The 14,165-nt window shown below is 40.5% G+C and overlaps 1 protein-coding gene across 3 annotated transcripts; it reads left to right on the forward strand.

Annotated features, from left to right (window-relative positions):
- The first annotated feature begins 3,544 nt into the window (after window positions 1-3,544).
- On the forward strand, window positions 3,545-13,787 carry LOC116242415 (uncharacterized). Of its 3 annotated transcripts, XM_090149886.1 has the most exons (6): window positions 3,545-4,267; window positions 4,381-4,455; window positions 4,740-4,934; window positions 5,019-5,141; window positions 5,692-5,772; window positions 13,560-13,787. In XM_090149886.1, exons 3-6 carry the CDS (start codon window positions 4,812-4,814, stop codon window positions 13,578-13,580), a joined length of 348 nt encoding a protein of 115 aa, XP_090006012.1. In that variant the 5' UTR covers window positions 3,545-4,267; window positions 4,381-4,455; window positions 4,740-4,811; the 3' UTR covers window positions 13,581-13,787. The 3 variants fall into 3 exon arrangements, 1 of the variants encoding a protein (XP_090006012.1); XR_016470881.1 differs by lacking the exon at window positions 5,692-5,772; XR_016470880.1 differs by having other exon boundaries at window positions 3,545-4,262; window positions 5,019-5,772.
- The last annotated feature ends 378 nt before the right edge of the window (window positions 13,788-14,165 follow it).

Here is a 14,165-nt window from a genome sequence, read left to right on the forward strand (position 1 = left end):
CACCTCTGCTTCCCTCACTGTACAGGTTGTAACTATGACATTTAATGTCCACGTTGTAAAATTTAATCCATCCTAGGTGTAAGGACTGCACCTAGAATGTAAGGATTGATATGGCCCAGTTTGCTTATTATCTCATAAACAGGTGGAACACATAAATTTTCCTTTCACTCACGTACATGGTGGTATCTTATAACCTGGACCCAACAACTGGTTACGGAAAAGTGCCTCAATGTCTTTACGAGTTTACACCACTATTGACTACACAGTCATCTCAGGACAACCTTAACCAACATGGTCCAACTAGACATTTACTCCTCTCCTTTGAAAACAGATCTCTGTCTGTGGCTAAAACTCAAGAGGACATAGCTAAGAACATTTTCTATCATTTTGAATGTATGAATGTAATTTAAAATATTTAAATGAATTTATGTGAACACAGGTAACATTAACAATATGCCCTACAGGATTATTTACCTACAAGGCTGTCCACAGCCCATTCTTAAACATATGGACTCTTTTCTGCTGCAGACCCCAGCTCAGACCTCTACATCTCCTGTGCCCTTGGATTTTCACTGAGAAAAAAAAAAAAAAAGAATAAAGTGATTTAGGAAGAGTTAATGCTCTTGAACAGATGCACCAGTAAGAGATGTGACAAAATGTCAAGTGGAATGTGCCTGAGGGCTTGGAATTTGGCCGTGGACATAGCAGATGAGTCCCCAGGATGGCATGTCCCCCAGAGGCCCAGCATGCTTTGGTGACAGCTGTGATTTTTATGGCCCAGTTTCGATGACAGTTTGGGAGGAGTCAGCTCCACTCTGTTCTGATAGGAATTTGGTTTGTCATCAGATTCTAAAATCCCTCTGATTTACGGCATCAGCCACTGTTGGAGTTTTACTTAGATGCATGTCCTGTACTCTTTCCCTGTGGATAACAGACTGATGGAGGTTAAGGTGCAAACTGTAATGTTTAGATTAAACTAATTGGGAGGAAAAGGAAAGAGGTAGTCATTACATGATAGGAAGCATAGAGAAAGCTCCAAAAAATCATTCATTAAGAGCACTTTATTCTGAAAATGGACAGCTCCTCCACAGTGGTATAGACACCAACAACATCTGTGGTCCACAATCTGACAGAATTGTGCATGTTTCAGGGAATTAAAAGATTTATTCCAGAGTACTCCAAGAACTGGCTGATAGCATCTTGAGACGTCTCAATTATTTTTCAGTGATCTTGGGAATTTGGAGATGTCCCAGACAATTGAAGGCTGGCAGTTTTCCAGAAGGGCAAGAAAGAAGACTCTGATAATTATTGGCCTGGCTGTCTCACTTCAGTGCCTGGCAAAATTATGGGGTAAATTATTCTGAGAGTTACTGAAAAACACCTGAAAGACAATGGAGCCATTGGTCATTGCCAAAACAGATTTACAAGGGGAAAGTCATGTTTATGAACTTAATTTCCTTTCAAGATACAGTTACCCATGTAGCTGACCAAGGGAAGCCAGTGGATGCAGTTTTCTTGGATTTCAGTAAAGTTTTTGGTACTGTTTCTCATAGTACCTTTCTGCACAAAATATCCGGCCTGTAGCTAGACAAAAACATAATGTAATGGATGAGAAATTAGCTGATGGATTGGGCTCAAAGGGTTATAACAAATGGGGTTAAATCAAGCTGCTTGCTGGTCATCAAAGTGTTCTGCAGAACTCTGTTTTAGGGCCAGTTCTGTGTAGAATTCATTGAAGACATGGATACAGGACTCAAAGGTACGCTAAGGAAGTTTGTAGATGGTACTTAACTGGGAGAAGCTGTTGACTCCCTCAGGGATAGAGAAACCTTTCAGAGAAAACTTCATAAATCAAAGGGCTGGGCAGTCATCATCTGCATGAAGTTTAACATGAGCAAGTGCTGGATTCTGCACCTTGGATGTGGCAGCCCTGGACATGTGTACAAACTGGAGAACAAGTGGCAGATCCCAGATCTGACTGGGATCAGGGGGTTGTGGCTGAATCTGAGCCAGCAGTTGCCCTGGCAGCCCAAAGGGCCAACTGTATCCTGGGGTGCATCAGGCCCAGCACTACCAGCCGGGTGGGGGAAGGGGTCGTCCTGCTCTGCTCTGTGCTGTGCGGCCTCACCTCCTGCACTGGGTGCAGCTGTGGGTGCCACAATGTAAGAAGGACATAAAACTGTGAGAGAGCATCCGAAGGAGGGTTACAAAGATGGGAAGGGTCTGGAGGGCAAAATGTATGAAGAGCAGCTGAGGTCTTGTGGTTAGTTCAGCCCAGAGCAGAGTTGCTGAGGGGAGGCCTCATGGTGGCCTACAGCTTCTAAGAGGAGTAGAAGAGCACCCTGAGCTCTGCTCTCTGATGACAGTGACAGGATCTGAGGGAACGGCATGGAGCTGTGTCAGGGAAGGGTCAGGATGAGAGTTAGGAAAAGCTTCTGCACCAGAGGGCAGTGGGCATGGCAAAGGCCACCCAGGGCAGTGGGCATGGCCTCAACATGCCAGAGTGCAAGGAATGTTTGGACTCTGCTCTCAGACCCTCTCAGATAGGGTGGTGCTATGTTGAGCCAGAAGTTGGACTCAATCTTTGTGGGTCCCTTCCAACTCAGGATATTCTATGATTTTCTGATTCTAACAAAGATCTACCCCTTGGTACCAAATACCCTCGTATTTGCCTATGACAAAGTAATCTCCCAGAAAGGTGATCTGTGAATGTGCTTGGAACAAGAACTTTAGAAGTAGGTGTCAAATGCCTACAGCTACACAGGGTAAGGGACATGTCAGCACGGCACTAGTCAGTTCTTCAGCTCCCATTTGGTGCGACCTTGATGTGGATTTCCTTGTTCACTTAACACCCAGTAGGGAACCAGTCTGGCACTCGCAGAGTCATTTAGGATACAGGCTCCTGGATTTTGTGACCTTTTATTTTGCAGGCCTAGTAAGACACAGATAGCGCTAATGGTTCCTCTGCTAATCAAAAATCCCATTTCTACCAGCATAGGCATTTAATTCTCATTTTAAGATAGGATGTTATAGGATAAGGTAGTTTCATTCTGGTGGACCTCACTGCTACTCCTCATGAGCTCTGCTGTAAATGTGGCCTGAAGCCTGAAGACTTCAAAAATCACATTTCTTGGAGGTGACAACAAAACATTCAGAATCACTGGGAACCCTGTGGCCAAGCTGTGTTTGCTCTATGGGATCAAAAGGAGCTGACTGGCAGGAATTCTCAGCCTGGCACTTGGGACTTTCCCAGCAAAACGCATGTATTTCCCACCTGGAGCATGTTCAGTTGCAACATAGATTCCTAACATCATTCTCACCCTTGGGTCTCAGGCACCCACCTCCCTCTTTTCTCCAGACTTTCTGCCACATGGCATTTCTAGCAGTTGGATTAGAAATTACTTCTATTTCCACTTTCTCAGATTTATTGCATGTTTGTAAAGCATATCTTATTAATTCTCCTGTTGTTCATTGTTTGTTTTTTTCAGGCAAAAGGTGTAAAGATACTGTAAATTTCTAAAGAAGTGGGCAAAAAAAAAAAAAAAGGAAAAAATATGAAATTATATTTGATCAATTATATTTGATCCTTTTTTATAAAGCACAAATTGAAGTGTTATGTTTCTTACTGAAAGTTATCTGACCACAGATGAAAAAGTGTGGGAAAACCACAGCAGAGCAACAGCAAGAAGAAGCTCAACCCCAGACCTTGTCAGAGGATGCAGTGGACACAGAGAGTCTCCGGAGATATGTTGCAGCTCCTGGGGATTTGGAAAGAAAACAAACAAAGCCAAACTATCCCTTGAGTGGAACAATTCCAGTTCAGTTTCATAAATCAGATACAGTTTGGATCTGTTGAAAAAACTCTGTAAGAAATGTCAGAAAGAGATCAGTCAGTACACCTGAGAAATTCTATTGGGGTGTAAAATCTCATAGTTTTGTAATCAATCTATGGGGATGGAAAAGTTCATTCCCTGGTGAGTGGGTACTGCAGATTCCAACTGTTTTTGCAGAATCATCTTTTTTCTCCGTTTGTCATCCCAGGACTCTAGAAGTGGTGTTACAGTACCTCTCACAATTAGCTCAGAGTGAGAGAGGTATATGAATAGCATTAGAACTCCATTCCCAATGGACTGTTTGTTCTTCATGGCTATTTTATTTTATAGTCCAGTTATCATCCTACTCCACAAATGTCTAATCAGATAGCAAGTGCTTCCTTGGGGCCTTAGGATCCTTCATATAATTTGGGGACAACGCTGAAACAGGTAAGGTCAGTGTCACCTGAAACAGAATAATACATTTCTTATTAATAGTCTAAGTGTTTTCCCCTGATTTCCAAGTGACTGAGAATAGCAGGCACAATCCTTCCGTTTTCATATTTAGAGCAACCGCAACACTGAAGTGCAGACCTTGGGCAACATGAGTGGCCAGTGAATCACAGAGAACACAAAGGACAAGGTCAGTACAACTGTAAACACAATCAGAACATATCAATCACTGATCTTAGAGCCCAAAAGGCTCCTGAACTCCACACCCATTTGAATAAACAATCAGAATTTCAGTACTATCTATCTGCTTCTAGACTCTGCAACACTTCATAGATTTTTTTCACTGAGAAATGTTTTCCAGATTTCTTTTACTTCTTGCCAATGATACAAATACCACAAAACAGTCTATCTCAAAGTGTTCTGGCAAATAATTCAGGTGTTGGCCAAGATTCTAATACACACTGTCTACATTAGGTTTTTATAACATGTCAGCTAGCCCCTGATAGCTACCATGTGGTGATAACGACTATTCAGTCCAAGCCCTAAATGAGATGGAGAAAGTGCACGTGTAAAGAAGGAACGCATCTCTGCAGTGATGTTCCTATTCCTACAATTTCTGCAGTTCCTGGAAAAAGAATGAATTCAGAGGCCTGGACTGTTAACACTGAAGTAAGTCCTGCTCTTTCTAACCTAATACTTATGGTTTCATCATCACTATTTGTCACTACTATATCTTGATCTTTTTTCTTCCAGCTTACTGATGTGGATGTTGTGGAGAGCCTAGTGGTGCAAATCACATATGTCTATAAAGAAGGAAAATTGATTGTGTCACAGCAAATGAGCTGCTGCTGGTCTGATCAGCCTCATGAAGTCAAGGTTTGCACTCAAGTGCCATTAGTTTGGAGTTACATGTCAGGTATAATTTAATACTGAGAATCTAGAAGTGTCTGACTGGACTTTGGAGAGAGCCTAACCCCTCTGTTCTGCATGTCAAATTAACTACCCAGTAGTGAGTTCCCCTGGCAAAGTGATCACCCGTTGGCCAGCTGCCACACCACAAAGCTCCCCATACAACCGTCTCAGAAATGGAAACTTGTTATTCTTTAGCTGCCCTGTGAATACCCGTTCTGTCAAGGCTGGAGGGAAATATTTGGGGCAGGCAGGCTGAGAAAACAGAGAGGTGTTGGGTGTCAGAATTGATTTAAATGGGCTGCAGCTTTGCGCATAAGCACTGGAGCTCAGCAGCCAGAGGATGGAAGGTACCAAGAGCTGGGGGCTTTACAGGCAGAAGAAAGTGTGCTAGAGATAACCTTGAATGCCCAAGAGCTTCATTTGGATGTAAGAAGAGAGCATTGTTTGTTCCAGCATGACATGTGAGGTCTTCCTAAGTTTCACAAGCATTCACAGGTAGCAGTTGTGTTTACAGGACTCCTGGTACACTGCTGCTGGCAAATCAATGAACATTACTCCCCAGATGCCCTTACAGGCTGAGCTGCCAGGGGACCAGGTAAGTATGAGAATAACAGACTCAGTCTCAGCAAATGTGATTCTGTGATTCTGAAATGACCTCTACTTGAGTCTGTTGTGGAGTTAACAGTTCCCAGTGATCGCAGTGACAAAGCCTTCTTACAGAACTTCAGTATGCACTAAGCACTTTTGGGTGCTTGTCCATCAAAGAGATCCCAGTGTCCCTATAGCCTCTGCCTTATTCAAACAAGGAGACCTGCTGGAGCACCTATCTCTCTAACTGTAAAGAAAAAGGGGCTGGTAAGGGTTGGTGAATATCATCTGTCATCCTGTCATGCAATTCGTACGTATTCAGAGCATGTCCAGATGCCAGGATTTGGAAAGTGGCAAATCTGGATGCCTTGATATAAAAATGATCATGATTGAGAATCATAGGATCCCGACTGTCCCAAGGTCTCCAGCCCAAGACCCTGCTCAAAGCAGAGTCATCTATGTGAGCAAACCAGACTGCTCAGGGCTTGCTCAGAGAGCACAGATCTTGGAAACAGATACACATATTTGCCATTTTGTTCAGAAGGACATGCCATATATTTTCTATTTTCTTAGTCATAAATGATATTAGTTCTTCGTACTTTCAAGTATTTTTTCCCCAGTTTCCACCATTGAATGTCAACTCCAATCTATGATGCCTAAACAGAGCTGAGACAAAGGACAGGAAACCTGAATAAATATGTTAGTGACAAATCTGTTTCACTTTTCTTCCAAATCTATTCTGAAACTGTTGCTAGGCTTGGCAAAGTAGCCTACATTAAAACATATCTTGCATTAAGCCACTTCCTTTCTACTCATAAATTTAGTTTTCTCTTTCTTTTCTACTGCCTGTCACCTGAAGTTCTGAGGATTTTCAGGAGACTTTCTGGTTTATTCCACCTCACAGAGGAAGACCCCTTGACTCATTTTCTTTCTCCTTTCTCATATTCAGTAGCCTTACAGACAAGCAATCCTTCTAAAATCCATTTTGTATCAAGAAAGAGCAAATCTAGTTACACTCTGCATTACATATCACTGTTACATGTGTGCATTTACATTGTTCACTTGCTTACAGTAATAGAGATATGTTTACCATAATTTATTTTCTAATTTATTTATTTTGCAAATACCAACATACTCAACTCATTGTTAACAATTCCGTTGGGCACAACCTAGTATGGGGTATTCTGACCTGTCACCCCATCAACAGTTGAGCTGGTTCAGTATATTTTCTTACTTAGCTCTTCTAGCACTCTTGATAATCCTGATTTAACATCTTCAAAGGCATCATTCTGCAGAGCCTGTGAGTCTACAATAAAAGTGCCGAGACTTGTCAGGTTTTCTGCCTTAGAGATGCCCATCACTTCAGGCTTGATGTGATGTTTATCTCTGATAAACAGCTTGCTCAAAGACATCATCTGAATTTGGATATAGTACATTAGCAGCTTCTTAATCTGGTTCAATCTTTATGCTTGGGCTGGCAAGCTACTCAGAAAAGATGCTCACATTTATTTTCCCTCATCCTGAGCCTCCAGAGAATGTGGATGGTCAACAGGCTTCATAAGGCCAAAGAATTAAGCGGACATTGTACTGGTATGCAGCATAAAATATATTTAAATCACACAAGAGTTTTTAGTGGTCTCTGACAGATAAGAGAACTAGATATCTTTAATTCTAATGAGAAATTAGTCTGTTTGCAGGGATGTCTACATAAAGAGAAAGAAAAGTATACCTGAAATATGTGTCTATCATCACTTCTTTCCAATGAAGAACATTTTCATATTGATATACTGATGAACAATATCTAAAAGCAGTAGACTTTTGTAAATCTACTTGTGGGTATGGACTTTTTCCCTTAACATAACTTGAATCAATTTGTGTTGCCTAATCTGTATCTAGAAGTTTAATGCTACTTTCATAGGCATTTCCAAAGTATTAGGGCATTTACTAGTCTTTTTAACTACTGTTTATATGACAAGATTGCTTTACAAAAAAGCTTTTGTTATTTATTATAAATGCTAGGGGGTAGCTGACTATTTGATGAGATGCTGGATTAACTTGTGTGTGTTTTGGAAAAGTAAGTACTCTAATCTCAGAGCAGGCCTGAAGTATTCACTCATCAATATTAATATCTGAAGATGTACCACAAAGGGACTGATCAGAAATGCTGTGAAAGGCAAGAAGGTTGTAAAGTTTGGTGTGGAATAATAGATATAAGACATGTGGATCATGCTGAATTTTTGAAAGTTTTTTGTGGGAGTTTAGTATGACAACACTTCCATCAACATGATTAAAGCAGAAAAAGAATCAAGAATTCTGCTTATTTGCAAAATAGGACTTCAGAAAAAAATATATTTTGAGGATCTCATATCATTCATTTGGGCATTACATGTTAAAAATGTTTCTCCTCCATTTATTTCTGGAGGAATATGAAAATTGGCATACTTGATCAAACAGAAATGAAAGGTATCCTGTTTTCCTCTCTCCATACTCATGTCTTCAGAAGAAACTGCATGTCTGTGTACATGGAACAACAGGGAAAGCTGCTTCCTTCTTATTCTAGACAGAAATGAACTGGTTCATACCATTCATTTTAGGATTATTTTCCACAGTAATTTAATAATTTTCATTTACCACGTAAGCATTCAGCTACTTTTTAATCTTATTTAAATATTGACACAGTCCTCAATTGTTAGTGACCACTATGGGCTCACTCTAAACCATGTAAAAAAAAATCTCCTGGGGACCTTTTAAACTGATGTTGCCACTAAAATTCACAGATGTCCTTTACTTTTATTATCATTTTCACTCATCTATTTCTCCTTTCTACACTGAGCAAATTTGGTCTTGTCACACATGGAATTCTGTCATTCTTGCAGACTTTTTTGTCAACCTGACATAAGCCCTTTCCCAGAATTTACCTGGAGGTGTTCATTACCTGACCAGTTCCATCTAGGCAGCTACAGCCCAGGCTAGTAGTATGTAATTCAAATTATCGTGCAAGGTTTGGATTTGCTGTTGAGCCAGCCATGCTATTACCACCCAATTTTCCTTTGACAGAATGAAATGCAAATACTGGGAGACATTTCAAAGATGGCTCGTGAATTTTCACTTGCCCGTCTGAGTGTTGTGCAAGTGTGGAGTATGATCTATTTTTAATCACAGCTCCAAATTCTGTACAATTCAAACACTGTCAGCTTGTCTTCAGACAAGCTATGTGATGTGTATGTTTATGAACTTGTCACTGATTTGTATTAAGGGCCTGACTGTACCTCCGCCTGCAAAATCAAATTAGAGCAATGGAAAAGTATAATTCTCTACCCTCCCCCAGAAATACCATGCTTGGAGAACAGCAGGTGCAAGTTTCAAGGCCAGGTCAAGATCACTGTCAAAATGTGGCCCTTCATGCCAAATTATCAGTCAAAGATCATCTCCTCTTCCTTCCTAACAGCCCATAACAACAGAAGCTCCCACCAGAAACTTGAAGCTTGTCAGCACTCTGTTTGCATTTCAATATATTCTTTGTAAATAAAGATCCTGTAAGACATTAAACTCAGCCTTCTAGTGAAATTGGAGCTGAATGTATCTGCATTACAGTTGCATTTTAGGTAGTATGTTGCAGGGTGAAGGCTTGTTCTTTGCAAGGGTTTCAATTCAGGTTGGTTGCATCCTGAAGATCTAGCAAAATAACTCTTCCATGACTGTATTTTGGTTAGACAGTCTATTTCATATACTCAACATTGGTACAGACTGCAAATCCAGATAAAATACTTGGTAAAATAATTAGATTGCACACCCACTCCTGCCACTCAACAGACTTGATGAGCAACAGCAAACCTTCCACAAATCAATACCTGGAGGCATCTTTGTAATTAGCTAAAGAAAGCTCCAGAGTGTCGATGGTCTTCACAGAGTGCCTGGTAGGCCAGTACCACAGACCACTCTGCATGCAGGGATGGGATTGTTAGAACTGAGGGCCTTTACACAAGCCCCATTTCCTATTCAAGATGACAGAATGCACTATGTTGAAGTTTTCTTTTGCTCCCCAGTATCAAGATACACAGCTCCAACCCATGCAAGGGCAGAGAGAATTGCAGGCAGAAACAAAAGGAAGATTTGCATTCTTCCCACTGGCTGCCAGCCCCTCCACAGCTGTCTCTGATCCCTACCCCCATGACATGCTTAAATTTGATGAGGGTGAACACTATGACAGTCTGTGGAACGGCAAATATACTCCTTCAGCCAGTATCCTTGAGATAACTGGCTTTTTTTGGTTGCTTCTCCCAGCCTTCAATTTCTGAACTCAGGAAAGGACCTTAGGTACCCTGCTGACCCTGAGCAAAATAAATGTTTGTGGAGACAATATGAAGGGGATACCAGGTTTTTTGCTAGCCAAAGCAATGACTGAATTTATAGGCTCAGGGTAGGGTGATTTCAGTTTAGAACAGAACCTTTCTGTTCTGTAAATCTGATGCCTACTCTAACATCAGTACATCAGTACTCCAACACAAAACTAACACCAGGTCTAAAAATATTTAAGTACTCTGAAATAGGTAAGGAGACAAAGATTCACATACAAGAAGAAAAAATGCTCCAAAGTCTTTCCAAATATTTTGCCTGCCTGTTAATTTTTGGCCTCTTAGTGCCTACCACCAGGATGAGTAAGGTGCCTAGGAGATGACACTTTGAATCATCATCCTCTCCCTACTTCACAGATTTATAGAAGCCATTAGATATCATATAGGTCTGCCAGTAACTGAGATCCTGTCCATGCTGACGTTATCTGAAGCAAAAGCAAAGCCTTAACAGCCACCCCGCCTAATCAGCGTCTTCACTTAACTCATGCTGCCCTTTCCTTCCCCAGGATTTTCAGTTCAACCATGAACTGCATCCAAAGGCTACTTTGTTCTTAGTGAAATAACAAGATTGAAATCACCTGGTGCTGTGATCACTGAGTGTGATCACTGAGAATGCCTCAAGGGAGCCTTCCCAATTAACCTCAGCAGAGAGCTTTTGTAAGCCTACCAAGAGGAAGCCAGCCAGTTTATGAGTTTCTTTCGGGGATGTGACATTTCTGAGTGACCTTGTACACCACAGGAAGTTTCTGATCTTAGTGGTTTCCCCATAGCTGTAATTCTAAAATACTCCCTGAAACAGCCCTGCTGCAACTGTAGGGCTTCCCAGATTCCATGCTTCATCATGCGCATTCCTCATGATACTTACAGTGGCAGTGCCCAACCTGTTTCTCATGAGGACCAAAGCACCCATTTCCCCATTGCCTCTTCTGTGGCCTCCCTGAGTGCATTACCTGAAGTGCTTCTTAAGTGGACACATTTCTCACTCACACTTCCAATGTTCTTTCCATAGCTTTTTAATTTTTAATTAATTAAATAAATAATTAATTTTTGAGAATGAGATCTCCCATCTTGTAAACGTCATCTGCACTTTTTTTGTTTTTCTATGTGTTACTGTGGATGTATTCACACATATGTTCAACTGCTTTCAGCCTAATGATTAACCCCATTTTCTTTACATCCATCACGTGCTCTCACCTCATTTACCATGTCATAAGTCCTGTGTGATCAGATAACTTAATTAGAAACTCTTCTTATACTTGCTTTTATCATCAGCAAAAATATTCAACAGTGCAGGACTAAAATCAGAACTCCATGAGAACTGAACAGAACATACCCCTTCATTGAAGATTCCCCATTAGCAAACAGTTTTCAGTCATTTAGCTGACTTCTAACTTGTTTAATATGTGCTGTAGTGTCTTGGCACTAGCCTAGTTTGTAATAAGAATGCAAAATACTTCTAAATCACATTCTGTAGAAACTGAACTCTACATTACCAAGATTAAGTAGCCAGGATTACAATATTTTTAGTAAACAATGTGACGCTATTTTATTAGAATCCATTTTCCATGAAACCTCATTTATTAACACTCACTAAATTTCTGTATTTGAACTGTTTATTGACTGTGTACCACTGCTGTTTTTCGCAGTATCATTATCACCCTAGCTGACCTGTAACTTCCCCTGTTAGGCTATTCATCACTATAAAATGTCAGCAGACTAGCTTCTTAATATTTCACTGGATATTATTCCAGTTCCTCAAAACTTCAGAAATTAAATCCAATATCACAGAAAGCTTCACGATCCACTTTAAAATGTCTTGACTGCAAGCTAAGATGGTTTTAAGCTAAGATAGCAGAGGTTTAGGTTAGGTATTAGGAGAAAGTTTTTCACACAGAGGGTGGTGACACACTGGAACAGGTTGCCCAAGGAGGTTGTGGATGCCCCATCCCTGGAGGCATTCAAGGCCAGGCTGGATGTGGCTCTGGGAAGCCTGGTCTGGTGGTTGGTGACCCTGCACTTAGCTGAGGGGTTGAAACTAAATGATCATTGTGATCCTTTTCAACCCAGGCCATTCTATGATCCTATGAAGATCTTCTGACTTCAAGGTATTTAAACTTTCACAGTAGCTGGCCATTGTCAGACTGTGCCACATCTACCAGTACAGTGCTCTAAAACAATAGATCTTATTTTGGGCTACTTTCCAAGTTCTGTGCTCCAGGAATTGCACAGGTTTTGGATCCTTTTCAGAGGAAGATATTGCTTTAAGATTTTGGAACTCTCCGTATTTTGGTGCCTTATATGATGGTCATGACTGGTCTAAAGGAGATTCTCTTCTTGATGATATTTCTTGTGCAAAATCACAGCTAGAAAGTTATGCATTTCCAAGGAAACTCTAAGGAGTTCTCCAAGGAGAGATCCATGTTTAGTACATCAAAAATGAGCTATGTTTCATCTTTTCTTAATCAAGGAGAGTGTTTTGTTTTGTTTATTTTTTATTTACATTTTACTTACCATCAGTTGACAACATGTAGTTATTTGGTTTTAAAACCACAAATACTCAGTAAGGCAATCTGCACTGGATTTCTTACATTTGTTAAAACAATTTGACTAAATGTTTCTGGTTTTGTATTTTGTACAAGATATTTATCTTTCATATGTGCTAATTAACTTGTATGTGTGCATCTATATAAGCTACATATGTCATCAAGTTATTTTGCCTGCCTTATTAATATTTCATCCTTAATGAAGTACAATTACTGATTGTCCTTCACCTCCCCTGTCTTCTCATTCACTGCTAAGACACTATCCATAAGTCTGGGAGTCCAATTCTGTACACCAGCCAATCAAAAAATAACAATTTACTTCCTTTAAGTTGAATAAATCTTTTTAATTTTTTAAAATGTTTTTCTTTTATATGTATCACCGACCATGTAAGTGTCCAGGTTTTCTTCCCATCCATCCTCAGTAACACTCAGGGATCTATTGGCTAATTTGGGTTAAGATTGCTTTACAGCCTGAAAGATCAGAAAATGTAAGTAATTCCTGTTACTGTTGTAGTGACTGTCTGCAACAGGAGACACTCCAGATGGATACAGCCTTAACAACCAGATGTAGAGAAGATAGGATGCTTCCTTTCAAAAAGTGTAGCAAATACCAACACTCAGTTGAACCAGTAAGAAAGTTGATATTTTTAACAATCCATTTCTCAAACACTAGTTAAGTTGGAGTTACTGAAAGTATTCTTTAGAATGACCTCTTCCATAACCACACAAAATTGCAGAGCAGGTGGAACATCTGTGGAATTCTTTGAGAATCGAGCATTAAGTGCAATGTCTTTTTTAACTTTGAAGGTGATGTTCACAAGCCATGTCATTATTCTGTGTGCTTCAGTCCCCTCTCATGCTCTCTTAGCCTCTTCCTTTTTTTTTTTTTTTTGCAGTTGTTAGTTGTGTGCATGTAATAGGACTCCACTGAAGCCATGCAGCACTTTCCATTCTCCGCAGCAGCATTATGCACATGCTCTACTGGCTCAGCTAATCCCTGTGTTTCTCGAGAATGGAGGTCACCTCCTGGGAGAGGACTGAAGGGAGATTCTTCCTCCTCTGTGGAGATGCCAAATACAGCAACACATGGAGCCAGTTGGTGTGAGTTCATGAATAAAGTGTGACACGTGAAATAAAAGATCTATGTAGCGGGTGTTCTTTTCTGACATTTCCAAGTCTATAAAATACAAAGCGACTAATAAAATGCAAAATGCAGACCTATTTCATCCCACGACTGCTTCAGGGTGGTAGTAACTTGAGAAGGAGAAGGGAGTTATCTGTATAATTGTTTCTGATTCAAGGACAGAACTTCTTTCCAGTTTTTAAATGATGTGGTACAAAAGGGCAAGGAATGAGCTCCCCTTAATCCAGGTATATGCAACTGAATTACTGGCTTCCTGTGCTCCACGATCCCTCTTTGCTCTGTCAGTGTTTTGGAATTGCTTTTCCAGCATTCTTCTTTGAAGTTTTTTGGATATCAATGCCAATGTCGAGACAGTCTT

The sequence above is a fragment of the Phasianus colchicus genome, chromosome 1, assembly GCF_987193195.1.
Source record: "Phasianus colchicus chromosome 1, bPhaCol1.hap1.1, whole genome shotgun sequence".
NCBI classification, from domain to species: Eukaryota; Metazoa; Chordata; class Aves; order Galliformes; family Phasianidae; genus Phasianus; species Phasianus colchicus.

Coding starts and splice junctions, on each gene's coding strand:
- LOC116242415 (XM_090149886.1), top strand. CDS start 4,812: ATGAGATGGAGAAAGTGCACGTGTAAAGAAGGAACGCATCTCTGCAGT. Junction 5,142..5,691: donor ATCAGCCTCATGAAGTCAAG/GTTTGCACTCAA, acceptor TTGTGTTTACAG/GACTCCTGGTACACTGCTGC. Junction 5,773..13,559: donor CTGAGCTGCCAGGGGACCAG/GTAAGTATGAGA, acceptor TTTTTTTTGCAG/TTGTTAGTTGTGTGCATGTA.